Raw genomic sequence first — 19,748 nt, 5'->3', positions numbered from 1 at the left:
ACATCCATAATGGCGGCACAAAGAGCTTTCATTCTAGCCATGACCCAGGGTCAGCCGTATAAGGAGCATGCAGACCATTGCAGCCATGCCTTTGTGGAGCTTGATTGACTGTTTGAGCCTTTCAGATGTAGTCATTCTTCCAAGGTCGATGACATCGTGGATAGGCATTGTGATGCGCAATTGCCAGCCCAGAAGACTTCTGACGGTCCGCAGGGCATAAAGGTAGAGTGGCTCAGCAGGTTACGCCTGGTCAGGTGGACAAACATATTGGATGGAGGGTGTCGATTGGGTTCGTAGGGATTGAGGAGAGCTCCAAGGCTATGCCTGCTAAGGCCCATTATGTCTGTGTACAATCGATGATTCCCTGAAGAGAAGAACCCGACACTGTTTCTGTGGCCATGTGTAGTGTGTAAGGTAGACGATATCGAAGTTGAACGAGTCAGGCTGCAATTTGTATATAAAGACTGCCAAGACCATATGACGCTAACCTTGATTAGGATAACGCGCGTCTTACATAATCACGGCTTCGTCGTCTGTGGTCCAAGCCACCACAGACGTTATCCAGTGCCGTGGTGGCATTTCTATTCCGTAGCACTGTTCACACGGAAGCGATATCTTATGCGCAGCGGCCAAAAGAGTAGTATCACCTCTCTCTGGTCGATACAGCCCAGGGATGGGCTCAGCATCCTCGGCGCAACTGATAGAAGGCCCTCGTCGGTCGTGTGCATTGGAAGTCTAGATGGAGCCACTTGAGATCTAGACGCAGACCTCCCAAGATATGGTCCAGCACATCGAGGCTTAGTCAACTTCCGCGCGCGTGTACATCATATGGCTCGCCCCATTGGGACGTCTGGATCGTGGAACGGAAGCTGTCCTGTAGAAGGTAAATGTCGACCGTTTTGATGCGTCCGACTTCCTGCCGTTGGGAGAATGAATGCAAGGCAGTTAAGTTCTCCGTGTTTGGCTGATTTGCCATATATGCTTTCCGTCACAATTTGGACTTCCGCTGTTTGTCAAGTCATTTGGGGTTCGCTGCACGGCAGAATACTAGGTACCGACCTGAGCCGCCCCCTGAGATTCGGCAGTATGTGCCAGAATCCAACTTGCCACATCCTTGGCGAACTGCTCTCCCACACCATCTGGCTCGGCATGGAGTTTGTGATATGCATCAGGATATGGATGGAACACCTTATCCCCCTCAGGCGCCTCGAGGACTTCGAAAAGCCGTTGGGCGGCAGCAGGTGAGACGACCCTATCGCTTGTGCCGTGGGCCACCCACACAGAACATGGCAGTTTGTTCGTGAGGCCGTGAACTTTACGGCCATGCGAGAGGGCCGACATGTCCCCGCTTCGCTGGAGTAGACCTTTAAGCCCTTCGAGCGTGCCCGTGTCATGGCATAACGGATCATCGATCCAGTCTTGTCGAACCTTGGCCGAGTGAGACATATACGTCGCACTGAGCTTCTGCTTCATCTGGTTGTGTGGGAGGATCATGGCGGCCAGCTTGCCTGCAGACACAACCAGGGATGAGGGCTGTTCTGACGGGTCGAGTTCGATGTAAGGCGCTTCGAGGAGTAAGCCGCGGATTGGTGGTCGATTTGAGAACGCTGGAGAAGTGGACAGCATGTAGCATAGCGCCTCGCCGCCACCCATGCTATGGCCCATCAGGAATAAAGGCTTTCCCTGGGTCTCCGGAAGTGATGCCACGTGGTGGACGAAGTCGTGGATGTCGGATAGGACCAGTGTAGTAGGACCTGTCAGGCCGCATTCGCTTGGTTTTCGGACCGAACGACCCCAGCCTCGCTGGTCAAAGCCGTACACGGCAATGTTGAACGAGGAGGAACTGAGTGTAGGAAAGAAGTCGTAGTAGGCTGTTGTCCTAGTGTGTTAGCTATCTCGGGAACCATTGTGAACACATGATGGTTAGCCGTACCATTAATATGGTCAGAGAATCCGTGAAGGAAGATGAGCACGGCTGATATATGCCCAGACTCAGGCTAATGTCCCACGATGTCAGTGTGAAGTGCCAACACCAAGGGACAGTGGCATCAACTCAGTAGCCTCGTGCATCAGAACGAATCTCACCTTCCACGCCTTTTTGTACAGCTTTGTGCCATCACTCGTGGTGAATTCGCCTTCCATGGCCAGAATTTGTCTCCGGATTCTCCCAATGCTCCCGAGAAGATGTAACTACACAGAGCGTGGTGACGCTTCAAGACCTGTGCTTGAAGTACTGCTCCAACTTGAATGAATGAATGTTGCTGTTCAATTTGAAGTTGCCGAGGCTGCGTCATGATGGGAGATATCTTGGAATGACAGGTCATTTGATGTCAGCAGGAAAACCAACATTATCCAGACGTCAGTTCATTCGAAGCAGCTTGATGCTCTTCTTGAGGAGGTGTATAAGATTGTGAATATGGTATTGGCATAATGGTAGGTTGCCGACGGCAAGGTGGTGGTCATCTCGGAAAGTTGCTCTCGGGCCAGGGTTGTGTGTGTCGGCATTTCAGGTTGTGGTGTTGGCCATCACACGAGTCGCCCCCAACGAGATCAATGCTGTTGAAGGCAATATAGGTGGCCGAAAGCTGGCCTTTTGGCAGTCTATTGACATGTTGAGCGGAATATAACGGGATTACGTCTTACTACAAGAATCGCGAGGCTATTTGGGGGTGCTGAAGCCCGACAAGAGGTATCTGGAACCAAGTTGAAGATGCAAGTCGCACGCCAAAAGCACTGCGACGAGCAAAAACTCTTGCAGCCGGTACGTTTGATATCATAAGGTTAAAAGCGGTATTGAATGGGTCAGTCACTACTGGTGATATACTCCCAACACTTTCAGTGGCTTGAAAGGCCAAGCGGCAAGTGAGTATATTAACACACGCACCCAAGACACCCTCTTCACTGCATCACATGCACGCACACACACAAAAGGAACAGAGTCATATATCCCCAAGCACCAAAAAAGCAAGCGCAACCCTTTCTGACCAGGAATTGAACCCCCGCAAACCTGCTGTCTATGTTATACTACGGGCTTTCCGAACAGGTTTTCAGTACTTCGGTTCTGACGATCTATGGTGAGTCGCAGCAACTTTCCCTCACTTATACCCATCCCTCCAGTGGCGTGGAGTGTGCAAGGTCAGACAAGCACCGCCACTGTCGAGGCCGGCCTAAGGTTCCCGAAGGAGATAAGGGCCGACCTCAGTTGGGATGGGTTGAACAGAGGGCCAGAAGGCGACTCAAGATCGTGACTATTATCGCCGACTCGGTGTCTAAACCCCGACACTGTATTGTAGCCGCTGGGCCACAGTGCCGGAATCTCGACGGTGAGTCTTTGAAGAGCTAGTACTTGAAGTTGGAGGAAATTCCGCGACTTAAATATATATCTGTTGATTTATTCGGCGCGGAAACGCGTGACATGTGATCATCCATGTGACTGCGCAACAAAGAAAGGGTGCGGTGAAGTGGGGGAGTGCGCCCAGTGCAAGATATGGGGTCTACTTCACGTGGCATCCGACGGCACTACTGACATTGCAAGAGCAGGAAAAGGCGGAGCTACTGGAGAACATTGCGTTATCACTCGAGGCCTCGCTGACGAGGACGCTATAAGTTGAAGAGACCTTTGCTGTGCCGACAAATCACGCCAAATGTATGCCAGGTATCTGGAGACGGGAGGAGATGGAGATGTTGTTATCCTGGGAGGTTCAAGCATGGGCATCATGGAAAGTTACAGTCTGAAGAGCAATGGGCGACGATGCTCTCAATCGTAATACAATCCTATATCTGTTCTGCTCATTGCTCATCATCGTATCTCGTATTCCTTGTCAGCAGCATCACTCGCTGTCGACTCGCCAGACAAAGACCTTCTTATCAAAGCCTCCACTGACCAGAATCTCCTTCTGCCCACCAGCTTCCCAACCGGCATACAATGTTCTGACCTTGCTTCCGACCTCATGGGCCTTGAGTATAGCAACCACCTTGCCGCTCTCAGTATCCACACCTCTGATCACTCCATCATCAGCGTTGATGAATACCCCATGTCCGCCAGGACGCCAGACAACCTGGGGTGTGGAATAAGGCGTCTGTGGAGCCATGGTGGACACATGAAGCTTGATGGCCGAGTCTTCACGGTCCTGCAGGGCGAGGGCAGCACGAGCCTGCGATGCGGGCGTCACTGCCTGCGAGTCGGCCACTGCTGCGGTATTGGTATTGGGATCGTACGTGGCCGTTGGGAAGAGAAGCCGGACAACGATCAGCTTCATATGCGGGAGGTGGGATGTTGCCACGGCCAGAAGCTGCGGATCTGTCGGGCACACGGCGAGACAGGAGGGCGTGAATGCAACCCAGGCGTTGGAGTGAGGCGCCAGATTCTGCTTACCGGTTTCCTGTACTGAATATGTGACTTCGCTGCTGCGTGAGGAAGAGGACTCGGCCGCTGTCGGTGTGATGCGGTAGTAGTACAGGAAAGTAGAGTCACGCCTTGAAACGACGAGATAGAGGTCCATTGTGTCCGGATGCTGTACGAGGACCATAGATTCCGGATTCGTGGGCACAGTGATGGTGTGGATTGGGTCGCGCAGGAGTCCAGGAATGTAGGGCTCGTCGTCCCTCAAGTGGCTTTGGCCGTGCGGTTCGAAGTTTGCCGCCAACTCAGACTCCGGCGCGTAGATGTGGACCTTTTGGTCCCAGCCGGCCGTGGCCACAATCCATCTTCCATGTCTGGTGAGTCCTGACACCACATGAACGGCATATTTCAGATGGTCGCGACATTTGTCTAATAACCGGCCCTGTGAACCGTGCAGCGCAAGCTGTCCGGACATTGAAGTGGATAAGATGTAGCCTCCAGGAAGCGAACTGATGGCCAGCACTGGACTACCGTGAGCATTTGGGATAGACCCCAACAGTGAGAAAGGGACAGCGGGTGAAACACGCGCCCACGATCGGTCTGCTGTGGTGATGAGAATGACTTCGTCCTCCTTGTCACCTTGCCCACAACCGCTCACGCAGAGGACATTAGATTGGATGGGCACTTGGGGCTCGACAGCTTTGGATGGCGCAGGCAGCGACCAGCCTCTGTTTTTATCATCGCCTTTCTTCTCAAAAGCGAGACTCGAGTCGAATTGCTTCTTTTCTTCGAGGATCTTTTCTATCGTCCAGTCGCCTTGGTTGGTGATGCCGGCATTTTGGGGCAATCCGGCCTCTGCTATGAACGCTTCGAACGTCTGCTAGGTGTTAGATTTCAAGTCAGACCTTTCCTAGATTCACGCACTTCATTGTAATGGTTCGCTTTCAGGAACCTGGCTACGATGACCGCCGCCGAGTCTGTGGAAGGCATTTTTCTGATGGCATGGGATATGAGATCAATGGAAGGACACATGCAGTGGTTGAATCATGTGGGATAATAGGACGTCACGTGACCGATATCAGCCTTGCAATGACGAAGATGAGATGTTTTACGAGGCGAGTTGGAATCTGGGAAGTGCATTCCAAGTGTTTACTCCTCCATGGTTACACTATGTGCCAAAGTATCGATCCGAGCGTGCTTTATGGCTCTGTCACTGCTTTGGTCCATCTTGTGGTGCCCCCATGCCATGTCGAGTCTTGTACTCCCGAGGACTCTCGTAGTCTTTCTTGCTTGCAGCCCACATGCCTTTTCGTTTTGTCTTTGCCCACCATTCAGCCCTCCGATACTTCTTTTCCAAACCCTTGCCAAACTCGGCCCCTGATTTGGCCTCATACACCGTTGCCAATCCAGCCCTCAGCATCTGGAGGCCAACATCACGCCGAAGAAGTCCTTTCCACACGTATGCCGTGCCAACAACTCGGCTATATTGGTCTATCTTGTAAACGTAGGCACGGACACGTCTGCCCAGCACGTAAGCTGTCAGCCAATCCAGGGCCTCCTGCGCGTACGGCTGCGACGGTCGGCCAAAATGTGCAAGTTCAGGCGCATCGATTCCGGCAAGACGAACATGAATCTGGACACCAGTCAATTCAATTCGTCACGCCAATTGTTCGATTGTCTCATTTACTGTTTGGTCCTTCAGCTTTTTCTTGTCCGTGGGCACCTGCCTCCCAGGAAACCAACCCCAGCCGGCAAATCGACCACCTGGTGTGTGATAGACCCGAAAATTATCTCCATCTCCCACGCTTGTAACCTTTCCCAGGATGCTCCTTCGCCGGAGAAAGCCAGGGTTGATGTTGATTGCTTGGGGAATCCTTCGAAGATAGGCCTTGTAAAAAGTGAAGCATCCGAGCGAGGCAGCCGTCAATATTACCGCAGCACTTATGGTCTGGGGATCAGTGAAGGTCCAGAGGCTTGAGAAGGAGTCATTGGAGGCTTCGCGCTGGACTGGTTTGCTGGTGTCTGAGGGTGTTGTGGTTGGTAAGTCCAGGAGACGACTGTCCCTGGAGCCGTCAGTATCCTTGGCTACAGAGTCATCCTTTGTCGAGGAGGACCACGGTCTGGGCCATGGCATGGCGAGCTCGCACAGATAACCTTGTCGCGGGAGGCCAGCAACATGTCGTCGCTGCCACAGAAGGTCAACAACAATCTGCGGGGAAACAACTGCGGTCGGGAGTCGGGCGACATTTATAACCACAAGCGCATATTGTAGGGTAAATCATATATGTCCAGAGTGCATTATCAGAGCCTTGTCGACGACATGCCAAAAACAACGTTCGTGATTCCTGGCAATCAAGGAGCCTCCGTTCGCCTCGGGCGGAAGAACCCTGCAGTCCTGCATACACCTTCTATCTCGGACAGAATGACATATCGGTCAATATGCATGATCGACTAGGATCTCGTTGTTTTTCTGCATGGGCCGGACCACGCTTAAGGTGAGTTATGGTCTGGAACGAGCGACAAGAGCCGTATTTACTGGTTCAACAATATGTCGGGCACTACGATGACAAGTCAGAGCTGCTTGATCAATACACCTGAAGCTTCGGCTCATTTGCCTCATACTGAAGTTGCCCGTCTGCGCCATACGTTTCCCCAATCCGCGAATTGCGCTGAGGTATTGCCAGCCTTACAAATGTTGCACGTATCTTCTAAGCTATCAACCCGTTTCAATTAAGATGCTGGGAACCATTGGCGATGGGCTTCGTGTACCGGAATTGGCAGTATCTGCGAATCTAGAAGTCCTGTTCTCCAGAAAGATGCGTTCTAGGTTGGATGTGTGCCTGGGTTTGAACCTCAGTTCAGCCTCAGTTCGAGGTTAATGTCAACATCAATGGTGCCATACAGAGCACAAAGCTGCTGGTGGCCTCCTTGTGCACTCATCGAACTTTTGCAATGCATCTGTCACTCTTTGCGGCGCGAAAACTGCCAGAAGGTTGTCATCGTTGACCTTTCGACTGAGGCATGGACGGAACGAACCGTCCTTTCTGTTTCCGTACCCCTGGTATCCACGAAAAAACACTTCGGGCTCGAACGTGGGCGCGGGATCAGGCGCATCTGCAATACTATTTTCATCTCGAACTGTGGCCGCAACACGATGATCCCCAGGAGCCTTCCCTTGATCGCGCAGCCGTTCGACACTAGGGTCCGGCAGAATGGCTGTATTGTTCTATTGTCCTGCACATTCAATTGCGATTGTCACCCACTCCTAACACATGCCCTATTGTACTATTTTCCGGCCAATGATATCCATGCCGTCGCCTATTCATGCTACGGTCTCATTGAAAGACTCCCGCACCAACACTTCGGACCCCCATTGAGTGTGATTCAATGCATCTGCATGATCACATCGCAGATTTCTGCATCGAGAAGTCCATTGAGATACTCAAAACCGAAACTGGGTAGGCCAACAACCATGGGCTCCTTCAGATATTTCCTTCTCCTCGCACTCTTACTCCTCTCTTCCTCGGTATACTGTTCTCCTTTCTACATCACGTACATACCAACAGCAATTCGCTTCTCTATCTTCCTTGCAGGTCAAGATGTCTATCTACAACCCCGAAAGCTCCTTTCTCTTGGATGCTATGGCGTCGGAATGGTGTTCATCCATCGATGTCCTTCCATTGAACGAGACCGATGTCTCCAGTTACCTCGATGCCAATCCAGATGTCATTGTCAGATATCTTCAGGAGAGGGTTCCGCTGGCGGAATCTCTCCTGAAGACGTTTTTCGCCGACCTCTTCAAGGCTCCCGAATCCAAGACTGCCGAGTCCAAGGCTACTGAGTCCAAAGTTGCCGAATTCAATGCTGCTGGAAGACCAGATGCCCCTCCGGCTGAAGAGTCACTTTCCCAGAATCTTTTTGAGGACGATTGGGATGATCTCTTCCCCGGCATACAACTCGACAACGAGCTTTTTGTCGACGATGTGCAAGAAGCCAGACGCGACGTCAATGAATACCAAGCCAAGACAGTTGTGCCATCTGAAATCGAAATTCATCACGATGCAGAGGAGCACGAGGCTGAGTTTTATGAGGAGCAGCAAGATCCAATTGTTGTCTCTGACGACGAGTCTGACGAGGAGTCCGAAGCGGAAGCCGACCAAGACGATGACAATGAGTCCTTTGAAGGATGCAATGAGAGCGCCGACGAGTATTACGACCAAGAATCTCTGTGCGAGTCTGAGGAGGCAGCCAATCAGACATTCGACCAGAACTCGGACGACGAGTATGTGGAAGACTTCGGTCCTGATTACGCCCGTCAATCGATCGAAGAGTCCGACGAAGCGAACGACGAATCAGACGAAGAAGCCAACAAGGACTCCGACAATGATTCTGACTGCGAGTACAACGAGACAAACGACAAGGGCTCCGAAAACGACTCCGACGATGAAGAGAACGAGGAGACCCCTCAAGCTCAAGCAGGCTATGAGAATGGCGCTCGTCGAGCAAGCTACAACTCTCGTGTCTCTCCGCCTCTTTTGGATCCGTCCGTTCGGATGACGCCAGATTCACCGGTTGTTTCACCGCCGCGATCGCCCCCGGCACCGGCACGCACTCCACCCCCATCACCTCCAGCACGAGCACGAGCACGCCCGAAAGCCTCCAAACGTCGTCAGAGCCGTCCTGAACGTCAAACTCGAGCTCGATCAACAGAAAACGAGCCGCCCATGCCTTTCCCTGCACCAGACGACCTCGTCGACAAGTCACGAAAACAGCCAGAGGGCAAGAAATGGCGCCTGTTCGAGGAAGAAGCGTGCATTGCGCACATGATCAACATCCGCGACGAGGGGAGGCTGAAAGGCGAGGCGCGATTCGCCGAAGCACAACGCCGGATGGAAGACATGGACGGAATCGTGAAGAACGGCAGATTCGCGGTCAAGAACTTCTGGAACCGCGTCGGTCGGGCACGCTCTGGATTTGATGAGCGCAAGAACAAGAAAGCGCCCCTTGCAACGTCCAAGCAGGGTAGAAATGCCGAGGACGACTCGACGACCGCCCCTTCGACCAGCCGCAAGCGCAAAGCCTCGTCCACGACCAACAGAAAGACACAACGCAAGCGCAGGGCCAGATCCGACTCCGACTCCGAGGATGACGACGATGTAGACGTCTACAAGTGGGACTCCTCGGATCAGTCTGAGGAGGCGCGCCCGGTCAAGTCCAAGGCAAAGGCCCAGGCACACTCACAGGGACGAAACCGCAAGCGAACTCGAGACGATGACAGCGAGGATGATTGGCAGCCGGATGAAGCCACTATCAATGCATTGCAGAAGGGGCTGAGAGCGCCGAAGAAGTCTCGCAGTGCCTATTAGGCTCGAAATCGCCGATGAGGAGCTATCAACACCACACTGATGACACACTTAAAAACATACGACACACCACATACGACACACCACATACGACACACCACATACGACACACCACATACGACATGATCATTGATCACAATCACAATCACATACTATCGCACCACAGGAAAAGAGTTAGGACACATTTTACACATTCATTTGGAGGACAGGAGGATATGGAGTTGGGCTTGCTTGCTTAAGGCGTTATGGGCGTTACTGGGCATAGGGGAAGGGTCATGGCAGACGGCTGGCCCGATCTGCACCTACCCCCAAGAGCCTGATGGAACTGGAATTGCGCACATATGAGTAGCATCTGGCGCGTGCCATGCTTGGTGGTCTACTAGTACTCTCCTTGACATATGATACCCTTGATACGCGCGGAAATGTTTCCACAATCAAAAGCATTGAAAAGGAAACCTCGGGTCGTTCTGTGCAATCTGCTCCAGTCATCACTGACCAGTGTACATTGGCTGAAATGACGATCCGTCAAAGAAGGACCTCGCAGTGGCCTTCGGAAAGACGAAGAAATGTACACTGAAGAACTCGACGACGCATCTAGCCGACAGCTATATCTCCAGCCCTGTCGTTCTCATAGCGTAAAAACCAGCCTGGTGCGGAAGAAGATCACTTGATTCACGGCGAACGTCGTGACTCGCAGAGCATATGTAATTCAGTAGTGTAGTGTTCACACCATTCTCTGTACTATAGTATCGAGCGCAGTTGAAGGAGAAGAACGAGGCGACGGAGGAGAGTGGTAATTAAAGCAGCGTCGCCAACCTTCCCAATGCAGAATTGTGAGAAATGTCATTCCATCAACTTGCAACTGCAACTCATCATTGAAGCTGGTCACTTCTGCATGTTCCCGATTGACGACATTCACCAACCTGATCTTACAGATCTTATCTCGCTTGCCCGGTCTTTGTCTGCTACTACGACCTCTCATAGTACATTGTTTATCACGGCCCAGTCCATATCCTAATCTGATCGCCTCTGAATTCCGACGTCACCCTCTGTCACTCCCAAGTGATCCATCTCCCATCACTTCACTCCGATCTTAACCTGACCTCTTCCGCGCTGCCATAAGTATCTGCGCGATCACAACCACGACAATGTACCAATAAGTTTACGCGATATTCCTTCCATCGTTGCTCCAGAAAAAGCAACCTTCTCTACAGTTCCTTGACGCGGATACTGTATCAGAACCACAGTCGCAACAGAAGCAATGGCTCTCGCGATGGAGCCGACAATGTCGTCGGCGCAAGACACCGATCTGATGGATATTGATATTGATATGGATCTGGACGACCATAACATTCCCATCGATGAAGAATACCAGCTGGAAGTACGAGCTCATGTCCTCAACCTTGGTCTAATACGAACACGCAACCTGACATACCATCCAGGAAGGTGAAGAACCCTCGTTTGTGCCCTCGAGCGCAAATGTCCCAGACTCCTCCAAAATCATCCCCGCCATCTACACAGAAGACCCAGCCCTCGAACCGCAATGGAACAAAGTGCACATCCGCGGCGTGGACGACATGCATACCAACGACATTCTCGCCTTTGCACACGACCATTTTAGTGAAGCTGGTGATGATGTGCATGTTCAGTGGATCGACGATACTTCTGCAAACCTCTGTTTCAAAGACAACGATACGGCCAAGCGAGCACATCTGGCATTCCTCGAAAGTCCCATCACGATCGACGAATTGACGAATGCGCCCTTCGAGCTCCGGACTGCCAAACCGTTGGCGAGCCGACCGGCAAGTATGCTTGTCGTCCGAGTGGCCCAGCAAGGTGACAGGAAGAGGAAGGGAGCAAGAGACGCTAGTAGATATTACCTGTTTCATCCTGACCAAGATCCGACGGAACACATGCGACACGAGTTTGCAAACAGTCGGACGTCAAGGGCCGGAAGTGGAGACTACAGACGACGACGATTTGACGATCGCGAGCTGCATCGGAGACGGAGAGACCACGATCATAATGCCGAAGGTACAGACTTCTCGGCAAACATGTACGACGATGCCCCGGCCACCGATCCAGAACAGCCCGCCAGAGGTCGAGACCTGTTCCCGCGCGTGACGAAGGCTAGACGGCGCAGTGCGAGTCCTGGCGCGCGAACCCGGAACAGCGATGAGATCGACATTTCCGATTCCGAAGACGACCGCCGAGTCAGCAGACGAGGCCACAGTGGCTATCGCGACCGCAGCGACCGACGCCCTCGTTCGAACACCGGAAAAGAGCTCTTCGGAGCTACCCCTGACCGTAGAAGCGGAGGACTGCATTCGGACAAGATAGAGCTCTTCCCTTCGAAAGCTACGGAAGCAGATAATTCGATGAACACGGATCGGCTCTCCAAAGCCATCACCGACCCATCGAACACCCGGGCCAATGCCGCGGCAGCGAAGAGGTTGAAAGCTGATCTTCTGAGCGCTGTGCAGACCAGTCCCCGCTCCCATCACCGCCGCAGTCACGCCATGGATGCGAAGAATGAAGAAGATCTTGCCGAGCGGTTTGGCAGGAAATCAATATCGATCGACAGCACCAAGTCGTTCAGGAACGGGTTGGCCAACAGTGGCGTCGAGCTCTTTCCATCCAGTTCCAATTCCAACGGCGGTGGAGGATTGAGTATCAAGGGTTCTGCGCAGGATAAGGACAACTCTGGCTTCAGCATCAAGGGATCCGGCGGACTGAGTATCAAGGGGAGAGCTGGCGTCAAGGAACTGTTTCCCCAGCAGTATGATCGTGCGGGGACAAATAAAGGCAAAGAACTCTTCGACGAACCGGTGCGGGAGAAGAGAGTTCGAAGACGTGCGGGTGATTTGTTCGACTGAACCAACCCTCTCGAGGATCTGGCATTGCTACCTTTCCAGGAAAGCGAAGAGGAACAGACGTGTCCATCTGGAAATAAGTCCAACCGCAACCTGGTTATGACCGATAAGGAGCGTGTATGCCAGCACCGCTCCAGGACATGTCTTCCCCCAAACTGCTTCCAGCCTGCCTCGAGCCGAGTCTTTCCTCCATAGACAAGCCGCGTCCAGTCGCACATCCGCGTCCCGCTTCCATTCCACACCACGGTGACAGTGCGCAGCTGCTGCACATGTGTACGGTTCGAACTCCGAACTCGGCGCCCTTGAGACGTGCCCTTTCTGGAGAAATTCTTCCCAAAGTGTTGCGAGCGTTCAATACACTGAGGTCGAGCTGCAACTACGCGGATTTCCGCCAATTCAAGCACTTCTGCCTCATGTATCCCGAGATTGGAAAGACAGAAGGGTTTCAGGTAGAATCTCCATCACTGCATGATACCGATCCAGGGCCACTAAATAGGCCAAGGCTACGCCAGGCCGTGAGAGCTACAATATGATACGCAGAATGGACCGCAATGGTTCGGATCCCCAGGCCAGACAGCCATGCGATATAGGATGGAAACTAGAGCAGGCTTCTCAAATCAAACGAACAATTGCAATATGAACAAACAATATCGACGGATGCATACCCTTACGTATCCGGTGAGAGAGATCTAGATGTGCTTTACAACTTAGATGTCATACTGCGATAATAGCCCATGACAGGCCAATTGTCCTAGCTCGTCCTGGATATATCTTGTATGGGCCATGGGCACGCCATACCCACGGCGCTGTCAACCACGTTACCCCTGCGAGAACCACTCGCTGGTAACACGTTTGCTGCACGACGCGGGATATTCGATTGAGGCAAGCAGCTTTCCTTCATATGACCCTTATCCTTCGAACTCTCCCGAGAGCTTCTCGTCGCAGTCGCAGACGTGTCTGAACCTTGCCCTTTGAATCTAGGAGGATTGCCGACATGGGACTGCCAAGTGCTCTTGTTGAAGCGCAATGGAGATCAGAGAATGAACGAGACTGATTGTTGATCAATCAGTCAACCCCCATGACTCCCAAGAAGGGAGAAGCATCTTTCAGCGAGTCCCTTGCAGAAACGCAGGCACACTGATCAAACGAAATGTAGACCTGTTCCGTCATGACGGCGCCTGACATTCCAACCGGGCCTTCAAGTACTTCAACTGGTGCCATGGATGCGCGGAATAACTCTGGTGGTCTGTTGAACATGGTCAATCCTGGCTCGAAGGGACTCCTATTTCTGTAGGAGGAGGTTGATGGCGGTGGCGGAGCCCAGCAACAGACGAACTCAGTGGGTGACTACCAGACTCAGACCACAGACACGGAAACGGGAAAGCCATGCAAGAGGCAGGCCGAGACGGCGTTATCCCCGTCTCAGAGCGAAATCTGCCGGACACGAAGAGTGGTAGGTCCAGTCAGTGACGTTGTCCATGCCGTAGAGCTGCCAGGCCGTTGGTGTAGCACGCGTTGGTTGGCGAAGTGTGCAGTGTCTTTTCTGCTAATCTAACTCGGTCATGTCGCACCGAGCAAAGCTAGAGCGCCTTTCAGTTCACGAATTGCGGTGGGGACATCTTCGAAGTTCAGGGCTGAAATGGCCCATCGTGCGTGCTTCTGAGCCTTCATGATCGCCTCCTCGTCGACGACCTCATTGACCGGCTGTGCGGCCGGAGGCAGATGTACCGGATGGATCGGTGAAGGCGATACAAAATGCTGCTGCTGCGGTTGAGGAACGGGAGGTACGGGTCCACGAGTTTGTCGAAGCTGTGGAGGATTTTGCGGAAGTTGTGGTTGTGGAACCTGAGGCTGTAAGTTTGGAGGAATCTGTGGCGGCTGGCCTGGGCCTGCCTGCGGGAGGAACTGTCCGTGCCGATGTGGTGGAGGAGAAGGGGATGCACGACTTGGCTGATTAAGCCCAGCGAGTGAGCTACGTCCGGACGCGAGTGATGGTTCTGATGGTGGCGGAGGAGCCTGGACAGCACCACTGGCCATCCCTGTCGGAGCTGAAGGTAGTGTGTAGTCTCCGCCCAAAGTCGTTGGTGCTGAAGGTAGCTCTGGTGCTTGAGGAGAAGGAACTCTTGGGAAATAATTCCCACCGATTGACTCTTTCCGCTCCGATGAGATTCCCAGGGGTGAGATATCAGGTGGGCCGGCCTGAATCTTATAGAATGATGCCGCATCCCGCGGCGTCACCGGAGATACGTCATTCACCGGCGTATGTGGCGCAGACGCTGCACGGGACGAGTGGATAGATTCATCAGTGGTTGATACAGCGGCAAGGCTGCTCTGAACGCGGTCTGCGCCGTCTGGAATCTCAAGAACAGAAGACTGACGCTCTCTGTTCGCGGGTGGTGGAATTGAACGATCTCTTGAAGGGTGCAATGACTCGTCCAAAGATGACCTTTGCGCAAGACTCTTTTGGATCTTGTCGGCCTCGTCGGGTACTTCGGTGGCAGACGGCTGTCTTGGTCTCGCGTCCCCACCCTCCAGAGCTTGCACCTCCGCGTCGCTGGGGTCCAAAGCCGGAAGAGTCTCGCCGGAGGGCGTCTCTGGCTTAGGATTCGACAGGTTGGGGTCTTCACCAGCTTGAATGGCCTTGACAATCCTCACCGCATGGTATTTCGCATACTTGATCCTGCCGCTGATTTCTTGGTGGAGAGGGCCCCAGATTTGAAGCAATTCGAGGAATGTAGCCGCGGCTCGGAAGGTGTCCGCAGTCTGCTTGGTAGCCTTGTTTGCTCGCACCGCATTGTCTGCTCTTTCCAGTGTTTCCAAGGCGAACTGTTCCACATATGCCTTTCCGACTACATCGTCTGACACGGCAGGTTCCTCGGCGTGCTCCGATTTGAACTAGGCGACTCGTCAGGCGGTGTTCAGGTATGACCATTCAAGACCAACCTGTTCCAACTTGTCCATAAGCGAAGTAGTGTAAACGAGACATTCCTGGTCGGCATTGTGCAAGCCTTTGGATAAGATCTGGTTGACAATCCAGTAGTCGCCTGGGAAATAGTCAGTAAGAGTGTCGTCCCTGGTGGCAACCAAGGCGACCTACACCAATACGAGATGATCGGTTTGACCTTCTCGAGCTGGGCCGCCCGATGAGCGAAGGCTGTAATGTCGGCCGACTTGAGGGCGGCCGGGACCTGCGCAGCCATCGTGCGAGTGTGTTTTTGATATCGGTCGCGGCCGAAGCACGGTCTAGCGGTTGTTCCCGGGGGACTGCTATAAGCAGGCTTGATATGGCATTGTGCGAGATTCGCAATAGATGTGTTTCCTGACTGGCAGTAAATGAGTAAAGCCGAGTTCGAGAGCTGCGCTGCCTGCGGAGAGCTCCGCCCCGCACACACTATTACGGTCGAGTATATAGCCACGGCGTACCATATTACTGATCCACCGTAATGCGCCCGTGCTCGATCGACACCACCGAAGAGAGTCGTGGACTGCCAGTGTTTGAGGAGTTGAGGATGGCAGAAAAAAGCACGAGACAATGAAGGCCAATATCCAGACTTGTGTGACAACAGGTAGGGGTACTACAGTTCATGCTGCCGCCAGCATGCCAGGGGTACCGTATTCAACGGGAAGACTCCCGAGCTTCAATCCCAGGACCGCTGGAGCTTATTCGCTCAGAAAGCTTCCTTTATCTCTACTCCATCGCATCTGCTTACTTACTACGCGCACCTCTCTAACCGACCTTAGATAGGCAGGCAGTGGTTCTCTTGGAGCCGCTACTGGACACCCGGCTCGGCATCCTTACATTTGGGTGTCAAAGGTTGGGCGACGACCGAGTCGCATACGCAGTCGGAACGACCGTCCTTACACCTTCTCGCAGATATCGATCGCATTCTCCCTTGCTTTGTGTCTCATTCCCACCGGCTCCATCAGCCTGTGGATGCATGATTCTTTGTTTCATGGGAAGATAACACAGTCTAAGACTGAATTCTCGGTCCAACTGAAGGTAATGAGCGCAACACGCAAACATGTTGATACAGCAGCGCGGTGTATCTGACGGACGACTTGCCCAGGTAATTCCTTTGTCTTGAAGCGTAAACCCTGCTGAAAGACTCATTCATACATTCGCGCACCGTGCTGTCAACAAACACAAACCACGCACCTTTCCTTCAAGATCCTGCTCTGCCTTACTTTCAGGAACTCCACACTTGCTCGCAGCACGATCACCTTTTCGCCGTGGCAAAATGACACGAGACAATCAGCTCTCTATCGACCATCACCATGGCAAGTACCTGTGTCATTCCTGTGATCGAACATTTTCTACTCTCATTGGGGCCATAAACCATTGTCAGTTCGCCGCCATCCATACTGGCGAATGGTGTCAACGATGTGAATGGCTTTTCATCTCCCCTGTGGCACGGGAGTCCCATGAAGAGAATTCTTCTCTCGTCACAACATATGTGGTCGTTGCTGCCTCGACTTCCCTACTTTTGATCAATTCGCGGACCACAATGTCGACGTCCATCATCAATGCACGGACTGCGGGCGAGAATTCATCAATGTCAACGATCTTGAACAGGTATTACCGTTTTGCCTTTGTTAGTAGGTCGAGTTTCCAGTCGGCTAACCTCACTCCTTGCAATAGCACAAACGAGTTCATTTGCCGCAAGACATAGAGTGTCTCGGTTGCTACCGCGAGTTCTCCGAGTTCGCAGCCATGGTATTGCATCTTGAGTCGGGAAACTGCCAATGTGGAGTGGACAAGGATGATATCGACAACTATGTCTTCGACGACTTCAATTGCCAGGAATACGTCAACGAATGGATGGATTACTACCGGTTTCGATGTCCCACCTGCGGCGACAACTTCAAATTCGCGAGCGGATTGTTGCAGCACGCGGCAACTGACAGATGCCTTCAGAGTCTCGATCAGATCATCGTTGACTTGAAGTGCTGCATTGGACGGCGCATGTAGCTGCGTGGACTGCGAAATAAACACTTCTGGGGTGGCCGAGCTTTTGCTGCACCTACCGGGTCTACAGCACTGTGATGAACAACGGCCGAGACGGGGTGTTACCTCGCTACCACTGTCTGCTACGCCACTGTCACATTATGGGAGGCAGCGGTGCTCATTTGTTTTGTTCGTCGAACCGGCAAGTCGAACACAATGGACATGGCGTTCTTGAGCTTGATATACCGATCTTCCGGACATTGTTTTAGGACGACTGAGGATGATGTGAATGTACATGACTGAATCAAAGCCGCCACCCTACAGACTACCTTTGCAACATTGTACTGCCATGTAAAAGTAATCTCGAACCACTCAGGCTGTGTACCCCTTATACTGGCATCTGAAGGTACAAATGCTTCACCGTTTTGATTATCATACGGTGAAGTATTTACCTGCCGGATACTATATCCGAAACTCCGACTTTGGCGATAAAGAAATCCCATTGCGAAAGTTGACGTGGACATGACTTGACCACGTTCCGCCCTCCGGAGGTAAACTGTTCGTTTCGTGCTGTTCACGGAGGATGTTTTGACTTCGTTTTCTTGTTCTTTCGCTTCCATGTTTATTTCCGCCGTTTCTCCAAGGTGCAGGCGAACTCGCCGGATTTAGCAGAGGATCTCTTCGAGGACCGAGATCTTTCATCAACGACCCAATATTGCATGATATCAGCAAGCACCATGTCGACAGTCGGAGCCGTGCGAGGCCCGGCGTTCCTCACTCGTTCCCTGGTGTTCACTCCCTCCCATATCAACTACCGTGCGGGCAAATCCTCTCGTCGTGATCCAGCCCTTGCTTACCGTGTCTTTCTAGACCTGCACCGGAACATCCGAAGAAGTCTCAATCCGTACAAGACGCATGCACGCCGATCGCTCCATTCTTCAGCACGGTCTGCATCCTCTACATCTTCCTCCTCATCTGCGATCCCACATATCTCGTTACACATCGCCGCGTCGTCGAGCGGCAAGGGGCGGAAATACAAGCCGGAACTGAACACGGTTGACTACCAACCCAGCAATATCGAGGCCCTGGGCCTGCAACGCGGCACGACGCTCGACGAAAGAAGGTCCGGCCGGCCGGACAGCGGGCAAGACGCGTATTTTGTGGCGCGCGTAGGCCAGGATCCAGACACCACGGCCTTTGCGATCGCGGATGGCGTGGGAGGATGGAGCGATCATGGGATCGACCCGGCCGACTTCTCGCACGGCCTGTGCAGCTACATGGCGGAAACGGCGCTGTCGTGGCCCCACGACGAGAAACTCTCCCCGCAGCGGCTGCTGGAGATAGGGTACGAGAAGACCATCGAGGACCCGACCATCCTGGCTGGGGGCACCACCGCCTGCGTCGCGATCACGCAGGGTGACGGGAGGATGCGGATCGCAAACCTGGGCGACTCGGGCTTTCTACAGCTCCGTCTGGGGACGGTGCACCACTCGTCGACTCCACAGACGCATGCCTTCAACACGCCATACCAGCTGAGCCTGACTCCGCCGGAGATGCTCGCGCAGGCCCTGATCTTCGGCGGCGTGCCTCTGAACGATAAGCCCGACCGCGCCGATCTCGCCGACCACATGCTTCGCCATGGCGACGTGCTGGTGCTCGCCACAGATGGAGTTTGGGACAACCTCAATTCGCAGGACGTCCTGTCCATCGTGTCCAACACCATGCGGACGGCGGGTGCGTGGCTCAGAACCCCCGAACAAGGTTACACGGTCTCCCCTGTCCTCTCCGAGCTGGTGGACAAGTCAGCCGCCACGCAGAAGCACAAGCTGCCTGGGTCGTTGCAGAGTGTCCTTGCAGCGGCGATAGTCGGTGAAGCCAAGACAGCCAGTCACAATGCCAAGCGAGACGGCCCGTTCGCCAAAGAAGTGCAGAAGAATTTCCCCTATGATCCGTGGCATGGCGGCAAAGTGGATGATATTTCCGTCTTGGTCGTGATCCCGGTTGACGTGGCCATGGCGAAAGAGAATGAGCAGATCAGAGCCAAGTTGTGATGTATGGCTACTTTGGCTCGAGTCTGAGCAAGCTCTGGTTGAAGAAGCCAACAGACCAGGATACTTGTTCTCTTTCTCTCTTTCGTCTTAGAGAGGTAGTACGGGACAGTGGATACGTGATCTCCTCGACTTGTCTCTCAGACGAAGCCACGCCAGGATGTAGACGCCAGGAGG

The 19,748-nt window shown here is 53.1% G+C and overlaps 8 protein-coding genes across 8 annotated transcripts; 4 read left to right on the top strand and 4 right to left on the bottom strand.

The window, feature by feature from the left end:
• Positions 1 to 1,047: 1,047 nt before the first annotated feature.
• On the bottom strand, positions 1,048 to 2,142 carry A1O1_05258 (uncharacterized protein; the record flags this gene model as incomplete). Its single annotated transcript, XM_007726144.1, has 3 exons — positions 1,048 to 1,871; positions 1,934 to 1,997; positions 2,086 to 2,142. 3 exons carry the CDS (start codon positions 2,140 to 2,142, stop codon positions 1,048 to 1,050), a joined length of 945 nt encoding a protein of 314 aa, XP_007724334.1.
• A 1,688-nt stretch (positions 2,143 to 3,830) lies between these two features.
• Positions 3,831 to 5,332, bottom strand: A1O1_05257 (uncharacterized protein; the record flags this gene model as incomplete). The annotated part of the gene is made up of 2 exons (XM_007726143.1): positions 3,831 to 5,219; positions 5,267 to 5,332. The coding sequence occupies 2 exons, from the start codon at positions 5,330 to 5,332 to the stop codon at positions 3,831 to 3,833; spliced, it is 1,455 nt and encodes a 484-aa protein (XP_007724333.1).
• Positions 5,333 to 5,552: 220 nt separating this feature from the next.
• Positions 5,553 to 6,476, bottom strand: A1O1_05256 (uncharacterized protein; the record flags this gene model as incomplete). Its single annotated transcript, XM_007726142.1, has 2 exons — positions 5,553 to 5,975; positions 6,030 to 6,476. The coding sequence occupies 2 exons, from the start codon at positions 6,474 to 6,476 to the stop codon at positions 5,553 to 5,555; spliced, it is 870 nt and encodes a 289-aa protein (XP_007724332.1).
• A 1,465-nt stretch (positions 6,477 to 7,941) lies between these two features.
• A1O1_05255 (uncharacterized protein) lies at positions 7,942 to 9,708 on the top strand (the record flags this gene model as incomplete). The annotated part of the gene is made up of 1 exon (XM_007726141.1): positions 7,942 to 9,708. The coding sequence occupies one exon, from the start codon at positions 7,942 to 7,944 to the stop codon at positions 9,706 to 9,708; it is 1,767 nt and encodes a 588-aa protein (XP_007724331.1).
• Positions 9,709 to 10,978: 1,270 nt separating this feature from the next.
• A1O1_05254 (uncharacterized protein) lies at positions 10,979 to 12,581 on the top strand (the record flags this gene model as incomplete). The annotated part of the gene is made up of 2 exons (XM_007726140.1): positions 10,979 to 11,086; positions 11,148 to 12,581. 2 exons carry the CDS (start codon positions 10,979 to 10,981, stop codon positions 12,579 to 12,581), a joined length of 1,542 nt encoding a protein of 513 aa, XP_007724330.1.
• A 1,557-nt stretch (positions 12,582 to 14,138) lies between these two features.
• On the bottom strand, positions 14,139 to 15,778 carry A1O1_05253 (uncharacterized protein; the record flags this gene model as incomplete). The annotated part of the gene is made up of 3 exons (XM_007726139.1): positions 14,139 to 15,473; positions 15,522 to 15,622; positions 15,676 to 15,778. The coding sequence occupies 3 exons, from the start codon at positions 15,776 to 15,778 to the stop codon at positions 14,139 to 14,141; spliced, it is 1,539 nt and encodes a 512-aa protein (XP_007724329.1).
• Positions 15,779 to 16,816: 1,038 nt separating this feature from the next.
• A1O1_05252 (uncharacterized protein) lies at positions 16,817 to 17,547 on the top strand (the record flags this gene model as incomplete). Its single annotated transcript, XM_007726138.1, has 2 exons — positions 16,817 to 17,151; positions 17,218 to 17,547. The coding sequence occupies 2 exons, from the start codon at positions 16,817 to 16,819 to the stop codon at positions 17,246 to 17,248; spliced, it is 366 nt and encodes a 121-aa protein (XP_007724328.1). The 3' UTR covers positions 17,249 to 17,547.
• Positions 17,548 to 18,260: 713 nt separating this feature from the next.
• On the top strand, positions 18,261 to 19,574 carry A1O1_05251 (uncharacterized protein; the record flags this gene model as incomplete). The annotated part of the gene is made up of 1 exon (XM_007726137.1): positions 18,261 to 19,574. One exon carries the CDS (start codon positions 18,261 to 18,263, stop codon positions 19,572 to 19,574), a length of 1,314 nt encoding a protein of 437 aa, XP_007724327.1.
• Positions 19,575 to 19,748: the final 174 nt, after the last annotated feature.

The sequence above is a fragment of the Capronia coronata genome (genome assembly GCF_000585585.1).
Source record: "Capronia coronata CBS 617.96 chromosome Unknown acBCG-supercont1.4, whole genome shotgun sequence".
NCBI classification, from domain to species: domain Eukaryota; kingdom Fungi; phylum Ascomycota; class Eurotiomycetes; order Chaetothyriales; family Herpotrichiellaceae; genus Capronia; species Capronia coronata.
The sequence above is the reverse complement of the archived record's forward strand: the minus strand, read 5'-3'. Positions and strand labels throughout refer to the sequence as shown.